The sequence below is a fragment of the Giraffa tippelskirchi genome, chromosome 8, assembly GCF_054371585.1.
Source record: "Giraffa tippelskirchi isolate mGirTip1 chromosome 8, T2T-mGirTip1v1.2.pri, whole genome shotgun sequence".
Classification (NCBI taxonomy): domain Eukaryota; kingdom Metazoa; phylum Chordata; class Mammalia; order Artiodactyla; family Giraffidae; genus Giraffa; species Giraffa tippelskirchi.
The window spans coordinates 118282592-118307666 of NC_137282.1; the positions used below are offsets into that span (position 1 = coordinate 118282592).

The following is a 25075-nucleotide window of genomic DNA, read 5'->3' on the forward strand; positions in this document are numbered from 1 at the left end:
TTCTAAGACTTGAGATTGTAGAAATCTAAGGCTGGTGGCTGGATGTTTATCTTCTTGGAAATGATGCAACCCAATTGAGAACCCACATATATGTGTAGCAAAGTCCTGAGAGTCGTTATATTGATTTCCAGGATTATCAAGAAGTGGCAGTCATGACTATCTAGTGGTGTTATTTTGTTTTTGAATGGATTTCAGTTTAATTTTAATTGACCAAGCTAAGAATGGAAAAGGAACATGAGTAAGAGAGACCATGACAATAAGCCGAGTTATTGTCTAACATAAATGACACATTTACACAAAGAGGGAATTTTAACTTTCAGAATTCAGACCTTTGTCCCATCCCTCTGTCCATGGGATTCTCCTGGCAAGAATAATGGAGAGGGTTACCATGCCCTATTCCAGGGTATCTTCCCAACCCAGGGATCAAACCCATGTCTCTTATGTCTCCTGCATTGTCAGATGGGTCCTTTACCACTAGCACCAGCTGGGAAGTTGAAATAACGGATAATGCAAAATAATGGGAGAATAATAGATAATAATCATAATGGACTCTTACTGAGTTCATGCTTTTGCTTATCCAAATATTACTTCTCATCGCTTTCATAAGAAAATATTTTATTTACATGAACAAATGGCCACACAGTGAATGAAATACACTCCCAACCAACCTAGAAGCAAGATGTGCCCTTGTGACTGTGTCAGGAAACACAGAATATGCGCAGAAGTAAGGGTGTCAACTTTGAGGTCATTTCCAAATGAAGAGCAAGCTCCTCATGTTGGAATTGTGCACAGTCACCTCCTCAGATGGTAGAATGCACTAAAAATTATGATCTGGCATTTACCATGGAAACAAAGTTAATACCTAGGAAGTCTTGGACTGTAGCATACAAGGAACTTGTCTCTAAATGATCACATAGAAACAGACAGCAAGGTGAATTGGCCATACATATACATATGTCCCCTCTCTTTTGGACTTCCTTCCTATTCAGTTCACCGCGGAGCATTGAGTAGGGTTCCCTGTGCTATGCACTATGTTCTCATTGGTTTCTTATTTTGTATGTAGTGTCACAAGTGTGTACGTGTTGATCCCAGTCTCCCAATTCCTCCCACTCCCTCTTTCCACCTTGGTATCCATACATTTGTCCTCCAAATTGTATAAAAATACAAACTTTTAAAAACTTTTAAATTGGAAAACATGTTTATAAAATGTCTTGCACAGTTACCTGGCTTATGTTTAATCAAAAATGTATCATCTGTTTCAAATGAGAATAGTGCTGCTTAAAAATAAAATGAAACAAAACAGAAAAAAAAAAAAAGAAAGAAACAGACTTACTCTAAATCACTGCCTACCTCAGGGATTGTTATGAGGAAAAAAAAAAAAATCTCAAATGTGGACTATTAGTTCACTGGAAGAGCAGAAATTGTAAGAAAAAAAGTACTGTTTGATAGAAAGCCCATGTTACACCATCACCAGTAAAACCTGAATGGCAGGCTATAAACATTTGTATTTCAGCATTATGAGGAAAAACTAGAGAAAGCCCAACTATTGATAATCCTTGCTGCTTTCAAAAAATGTTTAAAGAAGTTTTCAGATCAAATAAGAATGGGCCATTTTTTCCAGAAAAATCAAAAGTGAATAGAGATTTGCTAAGAGAAGTTATCTTTGCCTGTTTCATGTTAGCTCTATTAAAATAATTTAAAAATGAGATAGAGTTCAGAAATTTAGAACTCAACAGGATTGGAGAAGTCATCTGTTTTTGTATTTCAACAGCAAGAGATAATGAGTGTTGTAGCAAGATGCCCTCATATCTTCCCATTAGACTTTGCTATCATATACAATCCCAGGAACAACCCTTGAGTCTCTAAACATACACCGGCAGGAAGCATGTGGCAAACATTGTGAAGCCCAATAATGGAATGCTCTGCTTTTCCATAAGGTAGGACCTTCCAATAAATTGGGTGTAACTTCTAGAAAAGAGAACCAAGGTTGCCAGAGGCACTCACCAAAAAAAAAAAAAAAAAATTATTTCAATGCTGGTGCTCAGATGCCTTTTAATCTGTTTAGGAGGATTTTGTAATGGTTATTGCTTATGAGTATTTTCCAAAGGAACTTTCTACTGTAGTTATTTCATTCCTTTTTATACTACTTTATATTGCATATTTTGTATGGGGAAGAAGGTCAAGAACAAGAAAGATATTTTGTCTATCATTTTATAGGTTTTGAGGCTTCAAAGAACCATATCAGACCTAATCTTCCCAGAGTCTAGATTTTGAGCTGGTTGCAGTAATTGGAATTGAACATGGATTTTCTCCTTTAGGCAGAAGGTAGCCATTCTTATGTTTGTTTTAATGAGAATATGAGTATTCACTTATATTTGGATGATGAGAGGGCTGGACAAAGAAGACTTCAACCTGTTTGAAAATCCATTTGGCTCTTTTTTCAATAAGAAATACTGACAATCTCAAGACTATATTTTCTACTCTTCCTTTCATTTGAGTGTGGCCATGAGTGGAGTTATGTGTACAAATTCTTCATGGTTTTCATAAAATTAAATTTATTGTCCTCTACTTCTTTTCAACCTTCGTGTATCTGGCTGCAAACATCAATTATTTGAGCCACTTTGGAAGACATGTTAACAGTGGTGAATGGAATCTTAGTATTTTCCAAAATTTATTTGTTGAAATCTCAATCCTTATTGTGATGGTATTAGGAGGTGAGACTTTTGGGTATTAAATTAGATTATGAGGGTGGAGCCCTATGAATGGGATTAGTGTCTTTAAAAAGGTGAAATCCCAGAGAGCTCTCTTGCTCTCTTTCCTCCATGTGAAGATACAAGGATACAGCAGTCTGCAACCCAGAAGAAGGCTTCATCAGAACCCAACCATGCTGATATTCTTATCTGGGACTTACTGCCTCCAGAACTGTAAAAAAATAAATTTCTATTGTTTATAAGACCCCTAATATAGGATATCATGTACAGCAGCCTGATCTAAGACAGTGGCGTCCCACTCACCTGGAACCTGGAATGGTGTCATGAAACAAAGCCCACCTACTTGCCGTGCTTTAGTATGTGTGAGGGAGATAAATGTTTCTCTTGTATGGGCAACTGAATTGTGGATCTTCTTATAACAGAAGCTTAGCACATATCCCAAATAGTAGAGTTGGCAATTAAAGAAACTCCTTGAAGATGAACAGGTATTCAGAAAATATTTGTTTAATTAATAAATGACTAAATAAAATAATTCAAAATAATAAAACATTTGGCAAAAATATCTTTAGAAAACTTTGCATATGCTTTAGAAGTGGTGTCTACTTATATCAGCAGCAATGGAAACAGTAAAGAAGAAAAAGAACAAAAGAACCCGTAGTTACAATAGCCAGGACATGGAAGCAAACTAAATGTCCATCAACAGGTGATTGGATAAAAAAGACGTGGTACATATACACAATGAAATAATACTCAGTCACAATAAAGAATAAAATAATGCCATTTGCAGAAACACAGATGCCACTAGAGATTATCATACTAAGTAAGTCAGAAAGAGAAGGACAAATGCTGTATGTTTTCATTTATATGTTGAATCTTAAAAAAAAAAAAAGGCAAACATAACAAAGAAAAGAATGGACCCACAGATACAAAGGGCAAACTAGTGGTTACTAGAAAGCCAAAGAGTAGAGGCTTGTACAAAATCAGTGAAGGGGATTAAGAAGTGCAAACAGGTGTAAAATAAGTATAAAACATGTCAGTTACAGGATGTAGTGTTCAGCACAGGAAATACAGTCAATATTTTATAGCAACTTCAAATGGAGCATAATCTATAAAGATATTGAATGACTATGCTATACATAAACTGAAACTAATATAACATTTAAGACAAATATAATTCAATAATAAAAAGAAAAATAATCATCATTTATTTTCATGAATGAAATTCAGATTAAAAGTTTAAAAATATTGTTACTGATGCATTTGTAATTTTTAGAAAGTTATTTTTCAATCAATTTTAAATACACATGTGATTTGGTTAGAGACAGTAAGCTATTATTGGCTGTATTCCTTCCATTTCATTATTTTGGAAAGTTATATTGCATTATATTTGTTTTAATTTATCATGTTGTTTAAATATGTTACATACAAGTTAAAAGTGGGCAAATGAATTCAAGCACAATATGATTATTTACTTTGAATGGACATTATTATTCCACCTTATATTTTAGAAAATGTAGCAGTCATAGTTTGTAAACACACTGTTAACAACTAGAGAAGTGTTAATTAAAATTAGGATAATTATTGGCGACTTGAAACTTAATTACCCCAGTGGTTAGAGTAGATATAATTTTCCTAGTCTCTGGTATATATGTAAAATCATGATAGAACACATTACCTGCATTAATGCATTAATCCATGTCTAATTATTCATAAAAAGATTCTATACAACATTTTGGCTTTTTGACATCAAGACTTAGACACTAATGCATATTTAGAAAAAGTACATAAAATTTCTGACAGGAAACAAATACCAGATTAGTTAATTAATGATTGATTGTAAAACTTAAAAAATCAGAGATGGAAAATTTCAGTTTTTTTTTTTTTTTTTTGGTGGGTAGAGAAGCATTTTACCTTAATTTAGCAGTTTACTAAGACAACTAATTAAATGGAAATTAACACAATAGAAAAAAATAAGATAAAATTTAGTTTCTAGGAAAAGCTTCACTATAATCAAGCTAATTTTTGAAGTAAGTTCTTAGTGAGCCCACCTGTGCCGTGATGAAACTGCCATTCCAACAGTGTTTCTCATCCAGCACTTGGTGCTCATGTTCCTGTGGCAAGAGCAACTGCACTGATGCTAGGATAAACCCATTCACAAGTCAGTGAGACTAACCGAGCTTATAAACAAGTTTTTAGACATTCAATTATTGTGAATAGAGACATTGGCAGTAACAAAAATGAGATCTCTGTTCTATAGGTTTGTGTTCATATAATCAAACCAATGAGACCTGTAAAGTTAGGAAGAATAGAGGATGCAATTTGTTAAAGAACAACACTTACCTAACTTTTTAAACTATGTACTTTGGTAGGATATTAAAAAATATCAGAGATGATTAAACACTCTACAGATACACCAGAGATTGTTGTGGCCTCATAAGATTAAAGCTTTCACATTCATAGTTTTCAGTTCATTTGGTTTATGACTTGTGTGTATTCCAACGTTTTGCTAATTCTTGACTAAGCTGTAGATTTTTGGGTATAAAAGAAGAAAACATAGATGACTATGTGTTTCAACTAAAGCTTTACTGATTATTTTCTGAATTGAAGATAAGTAAAACTTATAAAATAATATTTCAGATGAAAGAATAAAGGGATTTAATTAATGTATTAATATGAATGAGTCATAACTATCTATTCTTAGTGCTTAAGTGGGTTCTCTTAATATTTGTTTCTCCAGCATTTACCCTGAAACTTTGTTATATTGTACATTTACACTGCATTTCGATAGATAACTGTTAAGTAAATATACATTTTCATCCCAACCCTCACCTTCAAATCGAAAATTGTTAGTTCCTTTATTTTTAATCCATTTACATGATGATCAAGCCCTTCTGTTAAATTCAATAAAGCTTCATACAAGTGCTATTTGCAAAGCTCGTGAATCTAGTGTGTAGATTAATGGATAAAACACACAGGTTTATGGATCAGCTCTTGCCACCAACCACAACTTTTCTCAGTGTCATCCAGAGCATTAACCAAACACTGGTGGGACAGAGACATTAAAGACCCTTCACCAAGTAGCTCAAGACTCCACAGCTTCCTTCAACCTCATGTTACTGATGTTTCCTGATAATGTTACCTGAAAATTCTCATAGCTGTTCCCAGGTCTTCCTTTGGCAGTCACCTCCTATTATTTCCAACACTGAAGGTTAAGACTGCCAATAGAATCAACTTTATGCTTACATTAGAGAATGTGACCTATTTTCAAATAGATTCTTAGAAATAATTTCCATTTTGACATCTTTTCTAAAACAAAATTTACTTTCCCATGGAAATTAGCTGCATTTTTTCCCCTTCCCTCAGTATTCAATATATTCTTTGTTGTTCAATCACCCAGTCATTTCCAACTCTTTGCAATTCCATGCACTACAGCACACCAGGTTTCCCATCTCCTGGAGCTTGCTCAAACTCATGTCCATTGAGTCAGTGATGTCATCCAACCATGTTGTCCTCTGATGTCCCCTTCTCCTCCTGCCTTCAATCTTTCCCAGAGTCAGGGTCTTATCCAATGAATCAGTTCTTCACACCAGGTGGCCAAAGTATTGGAGTTTCCGTTTCAGAATCAGTCCTTCCAATGAATATTCAGGATTGATTTCTTTTAAGATTGATTGGTTTGATCTCCTTTCAATCCAAGGGACTCACAAGAGTCTTCTCCAACACCTCAGCTCAAAAGCATCAGTTCTTTGGTGCTCAGCCTTCTTTATGGTCCAACTCTAACATCCATACATGACTACTGGAAAAAACATAGCTTTGACTATAGGAATCTTTGTCGGCAAAATAATTTTTCTGCTTTTTAAAATGCTGTCTAGGTTGGTCATAGCTTTTCTTCCAAGGAGCAAGCATCTTTTAATTTCATGGATGCAGTCGCCAAGTGCAGTGATTTTGGAGTCCAAGAAAATAAAGTCTGTCACTGCTTCCATTGTTTCCCCATCTATTTGCCGTGAAGTGATGGGATTGGATGCCATGATCTTACTTTCTTGAATGTTGAGTTTTAAGTCAGCCCTTTGACTTTTCTCTTTAACTTTCATCAAGAGGCTATTTAGTTCCTCTCCACCTTCTGCCATAAAGGTGGTGTCATCTGCATATATGAGGTTATTGGTATTTCTCCTGGCAATGTTGATTCCAGCTTGTGCTTCATCCAGCCCAGCATTTCCCATGATGTACTCTGCATATAAGTTAAATAAACATGGTGACAGTATACTGCCTTGATGCATTTCTTTCCCAATTTTGAACCAGCCCATTGTTCCATGTCTGGTCCTAAGTGTTGCTTCTTGACCTACGAACAGGTTTCTCAGGGCACAGGAAAGGTGATCTGGTATTCTTTAATTTTCATTATCTCTGCCTACACATGTAACAGTACAATAACCTTTATAAAACACAGCAGCTCCATGTAGATACATTCAGTCTATTTTGTAAAACATTAAAAATGAAACCAGTGGCACTGGAAAAGCCTTTATGGAAATCACAGTCTCATAGGAAAACCACTAAGCAAATGATAAGGATATTGGATTTTCATGCATCAAATGATGAAACTCTGAAAAGAAGGAGAAATGAAATACTCAAATGAAAATGGAGTGAAGAAGACTTAAGGGCAAGTCACCAGCACCAAGCAAAGTTCAGAGGTGATTAAAAGCATCACCTGGGCAACTACTCCTCCAGAGCATATGCAGGCAGTGTGAGCTAGAGAGGGTGCAAAAGGAGGCAGGGGCCACCTCTTGAAGGACTTTTATTTATCATGGTAAGGAGTTTGGATATTATCTTAGGAAGCATTGAAAACAAGGAATGATTTAAAAAGGGGACACACATAAGCATTTCTTGTCTTAAGCAAATCCCTCTGTTGGTGATGTCTTTCATTCTTGTTGTTGTATCATCATTACCAGCCACAGTATCAATCATATACAGTACGTACTCAAATATTTGTTGGAAAAATGAATACCTGTACAATGAATATTTCTCTTCACAACTGCTTTCTCCCTTGTGTTTTTCCATCTCTATTTTCTTTATATCCATGATTTTTGGCTTTTTTTGTTAAAACGTGAGAAAATTCACATATTAGGATAAATTATTTGAAGATAATTCACAATTATTTCATTTCATTAGATGTCACATTCAGTAACTGCAGTTTGAATTGCTACATATCTAGCTTTTTTCCCCTTACAACTTTACAGATATTAAAAGGCAAGAAAAGAGGTTAATTCCAGGTTAACCTCACTCTGCAGTTTAAAAAAGTATTTTGTAAGATTTGGTGGATCTTGAGAGTGATACATATATTAAGCCAGATGTTTTGTAGGCCCAAACTCAAATGCATGGGTTATAAACTACAACAACTTGTTTAATTCTCTTTTGCTAATATTTTTAATAACATTTGCAGTGAAAGACAGAATCTATATCTATCACATTATTTCCTTATTGATTTAAATCTTCTTTTCTATTTCCTAACCACTTTCACCACCTGATTTTTAGAACTGAGAGATTTAAAATGGAAAGGGGACTTAAAAAATAAATTAGATCATTTGTCTTTTTAAAATTCTTCTCCTACCCTTTCTTCCCAGAAGCCATAATAACTGTTAACAACCATAAAAACATACATTTAATACTTTTGTCACACTTAATACATACCAAACTTTGTTAAGTTAAAATTGTCATATTTAATCATCACAACAATTTTTGAGTTAGTCATATTAAGCAAAATACAGAATAGATAATCTAGGTTTATCTGATTAAGTTACTTGTCCTAAGCTAACCACGTCTTTGATGGTAAAACTGGGATTAAACCTTGATGTACCTGATGACAGAATTCAGTGGACAACCTATACTTCATGTAGTCCATTATATCTATTCAAACAATCAACTTGTCTATATAGTACTAGACAAAAAGATGGGAAATAATTGACCTAATGACATTTTGATCTTAACTGTGATTAGGAAGATCAGATGAGTTGCGAGAATCCCTCTGCATTTACCTGTCCTCCTCTTCAAAAAAAATATCCCAACTATGATCAAGAACAAGGTCCTGACCCAAGCACACAAAATTCTCAAAACCCTCTTAATCTCCTGCTCAACTATTTCCTCCTCTAGGAAACCTTCTCAGATTCCAAATAACCCTATGATGTGTTTCAACAACTCTTTTTATCTCTCACATATATCACTGTCATTTTTGAATTTCACTTTTCTGTGTGCTAGTAATTATTTATCTGTCTTTCCAAATAAAATTTGATTTATAATATTCAGGGCTATTTGGACCATCTTATATTTAGAGGGAGTAAGCTAGTGCCTGACATATAGTAAATGCTGAAGAAATGTTGCCCAACTGAGTAAAATGATGTCTTGGAACTGATGAGTTTTATGTTAATTTCAGTTTAAACAGCTAACTTCTAATGTAGTTATCTCCAACAATCCATTGCATTGGTTACACCCCTCACTGACTGTGTATTCATCCTTTGACTCCCCTTTCTATTTGGAAAATCTAACGCTATCTTATTCCACTGAGTTCTTAGCATTCAGTTCTATTTAGAACAAGGTCTCCATTTTTTTTTTTTAACCAATTTCTTTGATCCTTATTTGACATAACTTCAATTAGATTTATCTATCTATCTTTCTCAGATGGTGTTAGTGGTAAAGAATCTGCCTGCCAATGCAGAAGTTAGAGACTCAGTTTCAATCCCTGGATGAGGAAGATCCCCTGGAAGAGGAAATGGCAACCCACTCCAGTATTCTTGCAGGGAGAATTCAATTAACAGAGGAGCCTGGTGGGCTACAGTGCAAGGGATCGCAGTCAGTCATGACTGAGCATTTGAGCCACATCTATATATCCATCTATTTATCTACCTAAAGGTTTCAAGAGGTTTGTATCAGGAAAAGTAGATTTTGTGCTTATTTAGAAAACTTCTATGTAGCAAAATAAAATATTCTATTCACCTACAAAATAACAGTATACAAGTTAAGGAACTTAAATAAATGCCTTTAAACCATTGCAAGCAGTTTGAACCTGGGGTTTTAAAGTATAGAGATTTTGAGTTTATTATTCTCCTTTTCAATTTCTCATGGGATTGAGGATCAAAACTTTGTTTTCAATGCACTGTAGCCTGCCAGACTCCTCTGCCCATGGGATTTTCCAGGCAAGAATACTGGAGTGGGTTGCCATGCCCTCCTCTAGGGGGATCTTTCTGATCCAGGGATCAAACCCACATCTCCTGCATCTCCTACATTGGCAGGCAGATTCTTTACCAATTATAAGCTACCTAAAAAATTGTGACTACATGAAATCATTCAATAAATATTTACTGAACAACAGTATCATCCTGAGGATGCAAAGAGGAGTTATATTAACATATTACTTAGATATGTTGGAATAATAAATGTAAGTACTACAAAGAAGTATGGGCTTTCCAGATGGCACTCAGTTCAGTTCAGTCACTCAATCGTGTTCGACTCTTTGCAACCCCATGAACTGCAGCACGCCAGGCTTCCCTGCCCATCACCAACTCCCGGAGTCCAGCCAAATCCATGTCCATTGAGTCAGTGATGCCATCCAGCCATCTCATCCTCTGTCGTCTCCTTCTCCTCCTGCCCTCAATCTTTCCCAGTATCAGGGTCTTTTCAAATGAGTCAGCTCTTCACATCAGGTGGCCAAAGTATTGGAGTTTCAGCTTCAACATCGGTCCTTCCAGTGAACACCCAGGACTGATCTCCTTTAGGATGGACTGGTTGGATCTCCAGATGGCACTAACAGTAAAAGAATTCATCTGTGAATGCAGTAGATATAAGCAATGTGGGTTCTGGTCAGGAAGATCCTCTGGAGGAGGAAATGGAAATCCACACCAGTATTCTTGCTTGGAGAATCCCATGGGCAGAGGCCAACTGTCCGTAGAGTTGAAAAGAGTCAGACAGAACTGAAGTGACTTGGCATACGTGTACAAGGAGTATAGCTAGATGAATATTGTGGATATTTCCAACCTACATTCTCTCCATTTATCTGACAAAATTTATCGAGAACCTATCATGTTCCAGGCACCATTCTAAGTGCTAAGGACTACAGCAGTGAACAAAATAGACAAAGATGCCTGCCCTCACAGAGCTGAGAAGTAAAAATGTTTAATAGTCATAAGTGCCAAAGAGAAAAGACTAAAGCTAGAAGAAGGACATCAAGTATTCAACTTGGGGATAAAATCATAGTTAAAGTGGTCAAAGGAGTGGCCAGAGGAGGTTGGCACGCTGCCAATCACTGAGTCAGATGCAACTTAGCATGTGAACAACAACAAAAGTGGTCAAAAAGTGCTTTTCTGATAAATCAATATTGAACTGTTGGCTCTTTACCATCAGCTCAGATGGTAAAGAAGCTGCCTGCAGTGCAGGAAACTCAGGTTCAATTCTTGGGTCAGGAAGATCCCCTGGAGAAGGCAATGACAACCCACTCCAGTATGCTTGCCTCAAAAATTCCATGGACAGAGGAGCCTGGTAGGCTACAGTCCATGGGGTCGCAAAGAGTTGAACATGACTGAGCAACTAGTACAGCAATATTAAACAAACACCTGTAAGATATAAAGGAGCAAGCCTTTGAAATTTAGAGGAAGATATTCCAGACAAAAACTAAAAAGACCATGAAGTATGTATGTGCTTAGGACATTTGAGTAATGGCAAGACAGCTAGTGTGGCAGGGCAGAGGTGAGTTTCAGGAAACGAGGTTGGAAGAATTGTCAAGGTGACAGATGCTTTTCCACACCCACCCATACATGTGGTCCTTCCCAAGGCTGTCTCCTGAGTTCATTTCTTCATCCTCTAATTCTTCACTTTTACTTCAGATTCTTTCCCAAGACTCCACTGATCACAAACTAGGCAATATCTATATAGAAGTTCCTAACATAAAAACAATGCTTGTTAGATTCTCCACAATAACATCAAGTGGTACAACCGGTTCAAAGTATTAGTTATCATATTGTACAGTTAAAATGTACTTTATCATCCAAATATGAAAAGCTAATTATTTAATTTAAATGTAAAGCAACATAGTGATTTATAGAAGGTGTTATTTGAAAGCAACCAAAATGTGCTTGAATTTTGATAACAAACATTACAAATGAGTGGTGGTCTTAAAACTCATTGTCATGATTAATACTAATAGTAAATAGAATAAAGACTCAAAATATTTATTAGGTCACTACCAAATATCTTCAAGAGTTTATAAATGAAATTGTCTTAATTATTAATCTGAAGGCAGAGTTCCAAAGAATAGCAAGAGAAATAAGAAAGCCTTCCTCAGTGATCAATGCAAAGAAATGGAGGAAAACAATAGAACGGGAAAGATTAGAGATCTATCCAAGAAAATTAGAGATGCCAAGGGAATATTTCATGCCTATGTGGGCACAAAAAAGTTCAGAAATGGTATGGAATTAACAGAAGCAGAAGATATTAAGAAGAGGTGGCAAGAATACACAGAAGCATTATACAAAAAGTGTCTTAATGACCTAGATAACCACGATGGTGTGATCACTCATTTAGAGCCAGACATCTTGGAGTGTGAAGTCAAGTGGGCCTTAGGAACCATCACTATGATCAAAGCTAGTGGACGTGATAGAATTTCAGTTGAGCTATTTCAAATCCTAAAAGATGATGCTGTGAAAGTGCTGCACTCAATATGCCAGCAAATTTGTAAAACCCAGCAGTGGCCACAGGACTGGAAAAGGTCAGTTTTCTTTCCAATCCCAAAGAAAGGCAGTGCCAAAAAATGTTCAAACTACCACACAATTATACTCATTTCACATGACAGCATAGCAAAGCAATGCTCAAAATTTTCACATTCTATAAAATACTTAGGAATATATCTACCTAAAGAAACAAAAGACTTATATATAGAAAACTATAAAACACTGATGAAAGAAATCAAAGAGGACACAAACAGATGGAGAAATATACCGTGTTCATGGATTGGAAGAATTAATATAGTGAAAATGAGTATACTACCCAAAGCAATCTATAGATTCAATGCAATCCCTATCAAGCTACCAATGGTATTTTTCACAGAACTAGAACAAATCATCTCACAATTTGTATGGAAATATAAGAAACCTCGAATAGCCAAAGCAATCTTGAGGAAGAAGAATGGAACTGGAGGAATCAACCTGCCTGACTTCAGGCTCTACTACAAAGCCACAGTCATCAAGACAGTATGGTACTGGCACAAAGATAGAAATATAGATCAATGGAACAAAATAGAAAGCCCAGAGATAAACCCACGCACCTATGGACACCTTATCTTCGACAAAGGAGGCAAGAATATTCAATGGAGAAAAGACAATCTTTTTAACAAGTGGTGCTGGGAAAACTGGTCAACCACTTGTAAAAGAATGAAACTAGAACATTTCCTAACACCGTACACAAAAATAAACTCAAAATGGATTAAAGATCTAAATGTAAGACCAGAAACAATAAAACTCCTAGAGGAAAACATAGGCAAAACACTCTCCGACATAAATCACAGCAGGATCCTCCATGACCCACCTCCTAGAATATTGGAAATAAAAGCAAAAATAAACAAATGGGACCTAATTAAAATTAAAAGCTTTTGCACAACAAAGGAAACTATAAACAAGGTGAAAAGACAGCCTTCAGAATGGGAGAAAATAATAGCAAATGAAGCAACAGACAAACAATTAATATCAAAAATATACAAGCAACTTCTGCAGCTGAATTCCCGAAAAATAAACGACCCAATCAAAAAATGGGCCAAAGAACTAAACAGACATTTCTCCAAAGAAGACATACAGATGGCTAACAAACACATGAAAAGATGCTCAACATCACTCATTATTAGAGAAATGCAAATCAAAACCACAATGAGGTATCATTTCACACCGGTCAGAATGGCTGCTATCCAAAAGTCTACAAGCAATAAATGCTGGAGAGGGTGTGGAGAAAAGGGAACCCTCTTACACTGTTGGTGGGAATGCAAACTAGTACAGCCACTATGGAGAACAGTGTGGAGATTCCTTAAAAAACTGGGAATAGAACTGCCATATGACCCAGCAATCCCACTGCTGGGCATAGACACCGAGGAAACCAGAATTGAAAGAGACGCGTGTACCCCAATGTTCATCGCAGCACTGTTTACAATAGCCAGGACATGGAAGCAACCTAGATGTCCATCAGCAGACGAATGGATAAGGAAGCTGTGGTACATATACACAATGGAATATTACTCAGCCATTAAAAAAAATACATTTGAATCGGTTCTACTGAGATGGATGAAACTGGAGCCCATTATACAGAGTGAAGTAAGCCAGAAAGAAAAACAACAATACAGTATACTAATGCATATATATGGAATTTGAAAGATGGTAACGATAACCCTATATGCGAGACAGAATAAGAGACACAGATGCATGGAACAATTTTATGGACTCTGAGGGAGAAGGTGAGGGTGGGACGTTCTGGGAGAATAGCATTGAAACATGTATATTATCATATGTGAAACAGAACACCATTCCATGTTCGATGCATGAGACAAGGGCTCAGGGCCGGGGCAATGGGATGATCCAGAAGGATGGGATGGGGAGGGAGGTGGGTGGGGGGTCCAGGAGGGGGAACACATGTAAACCCATGGCTGATTCATGTCAATGTATGGCAAAAACTATTGCAATGTTGTGAAGTGATTGGCCCCCAACTAAAATAAATAAATTTATAAAAAAAAAAAAAAATTTTCACATTCTAGCATAGAAAAGTATTTCTCAAAATTCTCCAAGCTAGGCTTCAACAGTACATGAACTGAGAACTTTCAGATGCTCAAACTGGATTTAGAAAAGGCAGAGGAACCAGAGATCAAATTGCCAACATCTGTTGGATCACAGAAAAAGCAAGAGAATTCCAGGAAAACATCTGCTTCTGCCTCATAGACTATGCTAAATCTTTTGACTGTGTGGATCATAACGAATTGTGGAAAATTCTTCAAGAGATGCTAATGCCAGACCACCTTATCTTCCTCCTGAAAAATCTGTATGCAGGTCAAGAAGTAGCAGTTAGAACTGGACATGGGACAATGGAACAGTTCCAAATCGGTAAAGGAGTATGTCAAGGCTGTATATTGTCACCCTGCTTATTTAACTTATATGCAGAGGACATCATGTGAAATGCCAGACTGGATGAAACACACACTGGAATCAAGATTGCAGGGGGTAATAACCTCAGATATGCAGATGATTCCACCCTTACGACAGTGAAGAGGAACTGAAGAGCCTCTTGATGAAGGTGAAAGAGGAGAGTAAAAAAGCTGGCTTAAAATTCAACATTCAAAAAACAAAGATCATGGCATTGGGTCTCATCACTTCATGATCAATAGATGGGGAAACAATGGAAACAGTGACAGACTTTATTTTCTTGGGCTCCAAAATCACTGAAGATGGTGACTGCATTCATAAAATTAAAAGATGCTTGCTCCTTGGAAGAAAACCTAAACAGCATATTAAAAAATGGAGACATTATTTGCCCACAAATGTCCATATAGTCAAAGCTATCGTTTTTTTGGTAGTCATGTATGTATGTGAGAGTTGGACCATAAAGGAGGCTGAGCACCAACGAATTGATGCCTTTAGCTGTGAAACTGGAGAACACTCTTGAGAGCCCCTTGGACTGAGAAGAAATTAAACAAGTCCATCCTAAAGGAAATCAATCCTGAATAGTCTTCAGAAGGACTGATGCTGACACTGAAGCTTTGATACTTTGGCCACCTGACGTGAAGAGCTGACTCCTCAGAAAAGACCCTGATGCTGGGAAAGATTGAAGGCAGGAGGAGAAGGGGATGACAGAGGATGACATCACCTATTCAATGGACATAAGTTTGAGCAAACTACTGGAGGTAGTGAAGGATAGGGGAGCCTGGTGTACTGCCGTCCATTGTTGTCACAAAGAGTCAGGCACGACTGAGTGACTGAACAACAAGTATGAAACACTAGTTGATATATCCAGTCATAAAGCAAAAGAGAACATAGGAAAGAAAATATATACTACATGTGATTGCCAATTGTTAGTGAATTCATATATATAATTCAAAGGTCATAATCTCATATTTTTAGAATTAAAATCATAGGGACTAATATCATTGGAATTAATAAGAGATTTAAATATGAAAAATGTATAGCTTAAATTACTTAGCCACAATTGTGTACATATTTTATAATTTCGTTTTCTATTTAAGAATTTCTACACTTAGAAACTTGCCTTTATTCTGAGGACAAAAGGAGGATTAAAATAAACAAATTAACCTTTCCTTCACTAGAAATGAGTGTTTAAGCATAACTGTTTTCTTTGTTGAGAATTCACTATCAAAACTTGGCATTAAATATAAACCATATCAAAACTTTAAACTCTTCTGCATAACTTTTATTTCATACATTTCTAGTGCAAAAATAATTAAAATGGATTTTTAAATGAAACTCAAAAATATTTTTATTCAAAAATTGAAGTATGCTGATAATTTTGTGTATGTGTTAAAAATATTAATTGAAATATGTTCCTTTTTGTGCAGGTGTTAGCTAAAAAGTAAATACCTGTTTCCACACTCTTGTCAGTGATTTTCACAGATTTCTAACATGAGGAAAGAAATGATTTAGATTCTATATTTCTAAAATACTCTTTCAAAATCCATCAAGATTCCATAAATAGTTTCAAAATACCTTTCAAATTTACATTTTATATATTTTTTTAATTCATTGCATTCAATGAATCATATCACAGAGAAAGTACTGTGGTATAGAGCAACCATGTTTGTGGATAAATAGAACATAAATATTGTGTTCTGAAATTAATCAGTAAACTAAATACATTAAACATAGATATACAGATAAATAGATAACACAGCAAAGCTCTGTGGTCATCTTTCTGATCAGTTTGTTTTGAGAAATTCAAAGCTATGAGTATTCCACTCAAAAGTAGTTCATTAAGAGACAGAAAAAGTCCATCATTTCAAGATATCCTTTGTCTGATCCATGCGGAGGAAAAACAGCATGTCTTGTAAAAAATGATACAGAATACAGAAAAAAAAAGGTATTTGAACTGCAATTTGAGAGCTGTTATCTTTCATTTTTATTGAATTGTCATTTGGGCAAATCTCTTTGAACTCATTTTTGTCACCTTTATGGCAATAATTATATTCCTCTCAAGTATTAATAAAAATCTGTGACAGCCCATGATAAGTGCCTAGTATATAGCAGGCACCCAATAAATACTGATCGTGGATAATTGCCCATCATTGAAGCCATAGATATAAAGTTCCTATTTTCTATATTCATAAATGTTGCATTATTGATAGAGAGATTTCCATCTTTTTCCTTGAAATATGCTGAAATGTGAAATAACCACAAATACCCACTTAAGTTTCAACTGATGGTATTTGATATTCAGAGGATGAAATATAGGATGATTATTCATGAGGAAAGTGACATATTTGTTCTTCTCATAGACTAAGGATTAACATAAATGATACATATAAGGCTTGTAATATAGAATTATGATCAGCTTTGCAGTGAATCCCTTTATAGAAAACAGATCTGTTGAGAGTATAGCCTCATGCTCTAAATGAGAGAGAAAAACATTTAGATATAGTTTTGTTTTCATGATTCAGCACTGTGCATAAATTTGTGCAAATGGTCTTTTATAAACACTTTAATCATTTTTTCTAATTCAGCTTATATTTTTTGCTTACTTTGATGCTTTATTACATAAGTGAGGAGTGAGAAATTTTTTAACAATACATTAATCTTCTGTTTCATTGTGTAGAATAATCATTAGCTAGTAGAAATTACTTTCTATAAGACCTTCAACTGACAGATTAATTAGGTTCAGGAATACATAACTAATAAATTCACTGTTGCTTGCTTTTGGTAAATACCTGGGTTCAAAGCTATTGGACCCTAGCTTGAAATGGACATAATTTTGACTGTGTACACACATTTCTTTGGTTGAGTCATAATTAATGAGTATCAATAAGATTTCAGTGGTATAAAAATCAGTATAATTTCTAATTATTTTAATACTTAATCTAGTTGACTTTGAGACTAAATTCATTGGTACAAGCTGCACTATGTCTATTTAATAATGGTGATTTATATTCTTTTCCATTCAAATCTCAAATGAAATCTCACCTGCTTTGTGTAATGTTCCAAAACAACTTGCTACTTATTAAAGAGTTATTTCCATGCTCCCGACTTTGAAATTTTAAATAAGTAAGTTATTTAGTGTGTTAGTCACACAGTTGAGTCTGACTCTTTGAAATCCTATATACTGTAGCCAGCCAGGCTCCTCTGTTCATGGGTTTTCCATGCAAGAATACTGAAGTGGGTTGCCATGACCTTCTCCAAAGGATCTTCCTGACCCAGGGATAGAACCCAGGTCTCCCATGTTGAAGGTAGATTCTTTACTTTCTAAGCCACCAGGGAAGCCCCAAAATTTGATAAGAGGGATTCTACTTTTTTAAGTCTTTTCTTTATGTGAGGAAACAAGGCTACATTTATTCAGACACTCTAAGCATACAATGTGAGTCAGGTGCTGTCTCCATGCACCACCAGAGTAGCATCATGCTTTGAACTGAATTGTAATTATGTATTTTCATGTTTTCCTTTTCTGTAATTCTTAGACTGAGTGGTATTTCCTTAGTACAGCATACTAGTCCCTTTTCTATCTATGTTCTGATTATGCAGCCTCTTCCCTGTTACTCCCTATTAATATACCCTACAACATGAAATGGTGAAATGTGTCCCAAAGTTACAAATCTTTTCACAACTGCATGCCCCTGACCATGGTTATCCTTCTATCTAGATGAAAATTCCTCTACTTCTTCACAGAGGAAGGTGTTCATCCTCTTCCCGAGATCCAACTCCACAGTCAGCATCTTATCCAAGCTTTACTCAGAGACTGGAACCAAGATAGCAGAGGGGAAAGACATGGAGTCCATGTACCCACATGTCTAGGATACTCACCAGACATTGGTGAGGGACCTCGAACAATCAGGCAGGTAGGAAGAAACCCCCAAGCAACCAGGTACCATGTAGAGTGAAGGGGCAAGGAGGAGAGGGGAAGTCAAAGCCAGAGGGGACCAGCGTGGCTGAGGGGTGGGAGCAATTCAGGTATCAGGAGAAGCACACTTGCCTCCAGGAGACTGACACGGAAGGAAGGGAGCCTCAGGGGTTGGAGGATCTATTGCTGGAAGTGCCTGGAGTTCCCCATACACTTAATCCCAAGGAGCCTCCTGAAGCCCTGGCCCTGGTCCTCTGCCCTCCAGGGATCCCTCCATTCTTCAGGGCCCCTCTACCAGGGGTAGGTCCTGCGGGTGTGAGAGGAAGAGGGAAGGAGAAAAAGCCAGGCTGGCTGGGAGAGGCTCCTTTAGGATTTGAGGAGTGGGGATGCACCTGGTGTTCCCCCTCTCACTTGGCCCTGAGGAGCACCCTGAGTCCTCAGGTCAAAGCCCTCTGCCCTCCAGGACACCCTCTGCCTTTCGGGACCCCTCTGCTCTCTGAGCCCCCTTCCTTCCTCTGGGGCCTCCCTCCACCTTCCTGTCGCTCATCCTCCTTCTGCCCTCTATGGACCCCTCTGTCGTCCAGGGTTCCCTCAAAGGGCACCCTCTGCCCATGTATGTCTGGCAGGTGCAAAAGGAAGAGGAGAGGAGAAACAGCCACTTGACCAGGAGAGGGTGCCTACAGGTGTGGAGAAGCAGGATCCCATCAGGGGTCCCCCCACCACTCAGCCTTGGGGTGCCCCCTGGTGTCCTGAGCCTGACACTCTGGAGGACCCCATGGCTGGTTTCAGCCTAGCTCCCACTTCCCCAGGCCCACCTAAGACCTTTTCCTGAGGCGTGGGTCCTGACAGGAGCCCACCCCTGCCTAGACTCTGCCTCCACGTAAACCTGACCACTGCCTGAGCCCTTCCCCATTTAAGCCCCACCGCCGAGAGCCAGAGATTTTCCTGCCTTCTTTTTTTCTCTTTTAACTCTTTGCCAGTGGAGTTCAATTTTACCTTCCAGTAGTTGTTTCACATTTATTATTATTTTTTTCTATTTCTGTTAGTTTTCTAAAGTTATTTTTTATCTTTGTTACTATTCTCCTCCCTCTAGACTTTATCTATTATATATAATATATATATAATATTAATATGATTATAGGATATATATATAATATATATAATAATATATATGTATTTCCCTCTCTTTGCTATTGGAGTCTGGTTTTATCCTCAAGGGATTATTTCATATAGAGTTTTATATTTTCTAATGTATCTGTTAGTTTTCTAAATTCATTTTATTTTTATTCTTTGATATTGTTATGTTCCCCTTTATTTTTTTATTTTTTTCTTTACTATTGGAGCTCAGTTTTACTCGCTAGTGCCTATTTCATATAGGTTCATATTTTCTCAAACATGTCTGTTAAATTCTAAATTTACTATATTTTTATTCTTTTTGTCTGCTTCTGTGTTTCATTTTTCTTTTTTTGCAGTGCCCTGCAGCTTATGGGATCCTGGTTCATGGGCCAGAGACCAGGCCTAATCTTCTGTGGCAGGAGTGCTGAGAGTCTGAACTGCTGGACTAACAGAGAACATCAGGTACCAGGGGACATAAATCAGAGTATGGTATCCCTGAATTCTACATCTCAACACCAAGACCTGACCCTACTCAACAGCCTGCAAGCTCCGCTGCTGGAAACCTTAAGGCAAACAACTAGTAAGATAGAAAAAGTCCCACTCATCAAAAATCAATAAAGAAAATGACAAAAAAAATATATCCTACAGATGAAGGAACAAGGTAAAAACACATGAGACCAAATAAATGAAAAGGAAGTAGGCAACTTAACTGAAAAAATAATTTAGAGTAATGGCAGTAAAGAAGTTCCAAACTTTTGAAAATAGATGGAGAAAATGGAAGAAACATTTAACATATTTAACAGGAATTTAGAAAAAAAGAAAAACAAACAAACAGCAATGAATACACAATTACTGAAACTAAAAATGCTCTAGAAGGAATCAATAGCAAATAACTGAGAAGAGTGGATAACTGGGTTGAAAGGTAGAATGACAGAATAAATGCTGAAGAAAAAAATTAAGAAAAAAGAATGAAAAGAATTGAAGACAGTCTCAGAAATCTCTGGAATAATATTAAACACACAAACACTAGAATTATAGTGGTCCCAGAAGAAGAAGAGAAAGAGTTTGAGAAAATATTTGAAGAGATTATAGTTGAAAACACCCCTATCATGGGAAAGGAAATAACCACCTAAGTACAGGAAGTGCAGAGAGTTCCATACAGGATAAACCCTCAGAGAAACACATCAAAATACATGCGAATCAAACTAACAAAAACTAAATACAAACAAAAAATATTAAAAGTAGCACGAGGAAAGGAAAACAAACAAACAAAAAAGAGCATACAAAGGAATTCACATAAGGCTATCAGCTGATTTTTCAGCAGAAACTCTGCAGGCCAGAAGGGAGTGATAGAATATATTTAAAGTGATGAACGGGGGAGAAACCTACAACCAAGAATACTCTGCCCAGCAAAGAACTCATGTAGATTTAGCAGAAAAATTAAAAGCTTTGCAGACAAGCAAAAGTTAAGAGAATTCAGCACCACCAAACTAGCTGTACGACAAGTGCTAAAAAAGCAATTCTAGGCAGGAAACACAAGGCAAGAAAAAGAACCATGAAAACAAACCCAAAACAATTGAGAAAATAGCAACAGGAACACACATATAAATAATCATCTTAAGGGTAAATGGAAAAAAATGCCCCAACCAAAAGACACAGACTGCTTGAATGAATAGAGAAACAAGATCCATGGATATGTTGTCTACAAGAGACTCACTTCAGACCTAGGGACACATATAGCCTGAAAGGGAGGGAATGTTAAAAGATATTCCATACAAATGGAAATCAAAAGAAAGTTGGAGTAGCAATATTCATATCAGACAAAATAGACTTTAAAAACTGTTACAAGAGATAAAGAAGGACACACAATAATGACCAAGGGATGAATCCAAGAAGAAAAAATAGCAGCTACAAATATTTATGCACCCAACATGGTAACACCTCAATATATAAGACAAATGCTAAAAACCACATCAGATCAGATGGATCTAATCGATATCTACAGGATATTTCATACAAAATAGCAGAATACACTTTTTTTTTTCCCTCAAGTACACATGAAACATTCTGCAGGATAGATCACATATTAGATCACAAACCAAGCCTTGGTAAATTTAAAAAAACTGGAATCATATCAAGCATCTTTTCTGACCACAACATGAATATATTAAATATCAATTACAGGACAAATGCTGTAAAAAAAATATATATATATATGGAAGCTAAAAAACATGATTCTAAATAACCAAGAAGTCAAAGAGGAAATTTAAGAAAAATACCTAGCAATACATAACAGTGAAAACATGATGACCCAAAACCTATGGGATGCAGCAAAATCAGTTCTAAGAGGAAGGTTTAGAGCAATAGAACCTATCTCAAGAAATCAGAAAAATTCAAGTAGACAATCTAACCTTACATCTAAAACAACCAGAGAAAGAAAAAAGAAAGAAAGAAAGAAAAAAAACCAGCTAGTAGAAGAAAAGAAGTCATAAAGATCAGACCAGAAATGAATGAATATATAATGAAGAAAAAAAAGTCAAAGATCAATACAATTGAAAACCATTTATTTGAGAGGATAAGAAAAAAAGAATGGGAGAATACACAAAACAATAAAATTAGAAATGAAAATGAAGAACTTAAAACAGAGAACACAGAAATATAATGGATCAAAAGAGACTACTACAAGCAACTATATGCCAATAAAATGGACAAGTTGTAAAAATGGATGAATTCTCATAAAAGTATAAACTTTCATGTTTGAACCAGGAAGAAACAGAAAATGTGAACAGACCAATCACAAGCATGGAAATTGAAACTGTAATCAAACATCTTTCAACAAACAAAAGCCCAGGACCAGTTGGCTTCACAGGTGAATTCTACCAAAAATTTAGAGAAGACCTAGCACCTATCCTGCTCAAACTCTTCAGAAAATTGCAGAGGAAAGAAAACTCCCAAACTCTGAAGGCCAAAATCACCCTGATACCAAGACAAAACAAAGATATCATTGAAAAAGAAAATTAAAGGCCAATATCACTGATGAACATAGATGCAAAACTCCTCAACAAAATTCTAGCAAACAGAATCCAGCAACATATTGAAAGGATCATACATCATGACCAAGTGGGCTTTATCCCAGGGATGCAAGCATTCTTCAATATTCACAAATCAATCAATGTGATACATCACATTAACAAATTGAAAGATAAAAACCATATGGTTATCTCAATAGATGCAGAGAAAGCCTTTGACAAAATTCAACATCCATTTATGATTAAAAACAAAACAAAACAAACAAACAGAAAGCAGGCATAGAAGGAACATACCTCAACATAATAAAAGCCATATATGATAAACCCACAGCAAATATTATCCTCAATGGTGCAAAATTGAAAGCATTTCCCCTAAAGTCAGGAACAAGACAAGGGTGCCCACTCTCACCACTACTATTCAACATAGTTTTGGAAGTTTTAACCACAGCAATCAGAGAAGAAAAATAGACAAAAGGAATCCAGATTGGAAAAGAAGAAGTAAAACTCTCACTGTTTGCAGATGACATGATCCTCTACATAGAAAACCCCAACGACACCACCAGAAAATTTCTAGAGCTAATCAATGAATAAAGTAAATTTGCAGGATACAAAATTAACACCCAGAAATCCCTTGCATTCTTATACACTAACAATGAGAAAACAGAAATAGAAATTAAGGAAACAATTCCATTCACCATTGCAATGAAAAGAATAAAATACTTAGAAATAAATCTACCTAAACAAAAGACCTATATATAGAAAACTATAAAACACTGATGAAAGAAATTAAAGATGACACAAATAGATGGAGAAATATACTACGTTCATGGATCGAAAGAATGAACATAGTGAAAATGAGTATATTCCCCAAAGCAATCTATAGATTCAATGCAATCCCTATCAAGCTACCAACGACATTTCTCAGAGAGCTAGAACGAATAATTTCTCAATCTGTATGGAAATACAAAAAAACACCCTTGTATATCCAAAGCAATCTTGAGAAAGAAGAATGGAACTGGAGGAATCAACCTGCCTGACTTCAGGCTATACTACAAATCTACAGTCTTTAAGACAGTGTGGTACTGGCACAAAGACAGAAATATAGAACAGTGGAACAAAATAGAAAGCCCAGAGATAAATCCACGCACCTATGGACATCTTATCTTTGACAAAGGAGGCAAGAATATACAATGGAGAAAAGACAAGCTCTTTAACAAGTGGTGCTGGGAAAACTGGTCAATCACTTGTAAAAGAATGAAACTGGAACACTTTCTAAAACCATACACAAAAATAAACTCAAAATGGATTAAAGAGCTAAATGTAAGACCAGAAACTATAAAACTCCTAGAGGAAAACACAGACAAAACACTCTCTGACATAAATCACAACAGGATCCTCTATGACCCACCTCCAAGAGAAATGGAAATAAAAGCAAAAATAAACAAATGAGACCAAATTAGTCTTAAAAGCTTTTGGACAGTAAAGGAAGCTACAAGCAAGGTGAAAAGATAGCCTTCAGAATGGGAGAAAATAATAGCAAATGGAGCAACTGACAAAGAATTAATATCAAAAATATACAAGCAGCTCATGCAGCTCAATTCCAGAAAAATAAGCGACCTGATCAAAAACCGGCCAAAGAACTAAACAGATATTTCTCCAAAGAAGACATGCAGATGGCTAACAAACACATGAAAAGATGTTCAACATCACTCATTATCAGAGAAATGCAAATGAAAACAACAATGAGGTACCATCCCACACCAGTCAGAATGGCTGCAATCAAAAAGTCTATAAACAATAAACGCTGGAGAGGGTGTAGAGAAAAAGGAACCCTCTTACACTGTTGGTGGGAATGCAAACTAGCACAGCCACTATGGAAAACAATGTGGAGATTCCTTAAAAAACTGGAAATAGAACTGCCATCAGTTTAGTTCAGTTCAGTTCAGTCGCTCAGTCGTGTCCAACTCTTTGTGACCCCATGAACCACAGCACGCCAGGCCTCCCTGTCCATCACCAACTCCCAGAGTTTACCCAAACCCATGTCCATTGAGTCGGTGATGCCATCCAACAATCTCATCCTCTGTCGTCCCCTTCTCCTCCTGCCCCCAATCCTTACCAGCATTAGGGTCTTTTCCAATGAATCAACTCTTCGCATGA

At 36.3% G+C, this 25075-nt stretch overlaps 1 protein-coding gene across 7 annotated transcripts in view; it reads right to left on the reverse strand.

The window, feature by feature from the left end:
• KHDRBS2 (KH RNA binding domain containing, signal transduction associated 2) overlaps positions 1-25075 on the reverse strand; it is a 631271-nt gene that overhangs the window by 121060 nt on the left and 485136 nt on the right. Inside the window, exon 8 of one of the 7 annotated variants that reach the window (XM_081523657.1) lies at positions 4760-4848. The exons of 5 other annotated variants lie outside the window; for them this stretch is intronic. In XM_081523657.1, the coding sequence (XP_081379783.1) occupies positions 4815-4848 (34 nt within the window). In that variant the 3' untranslated portion in view covers positions 4760-4814. Of the gene's footprint in view, positions 1-4759; positions 6937-25075 lie in introns of those variants that run through there. One more of the 7 variants, XM_081523659.1, reaches the window with a different exon arrangement.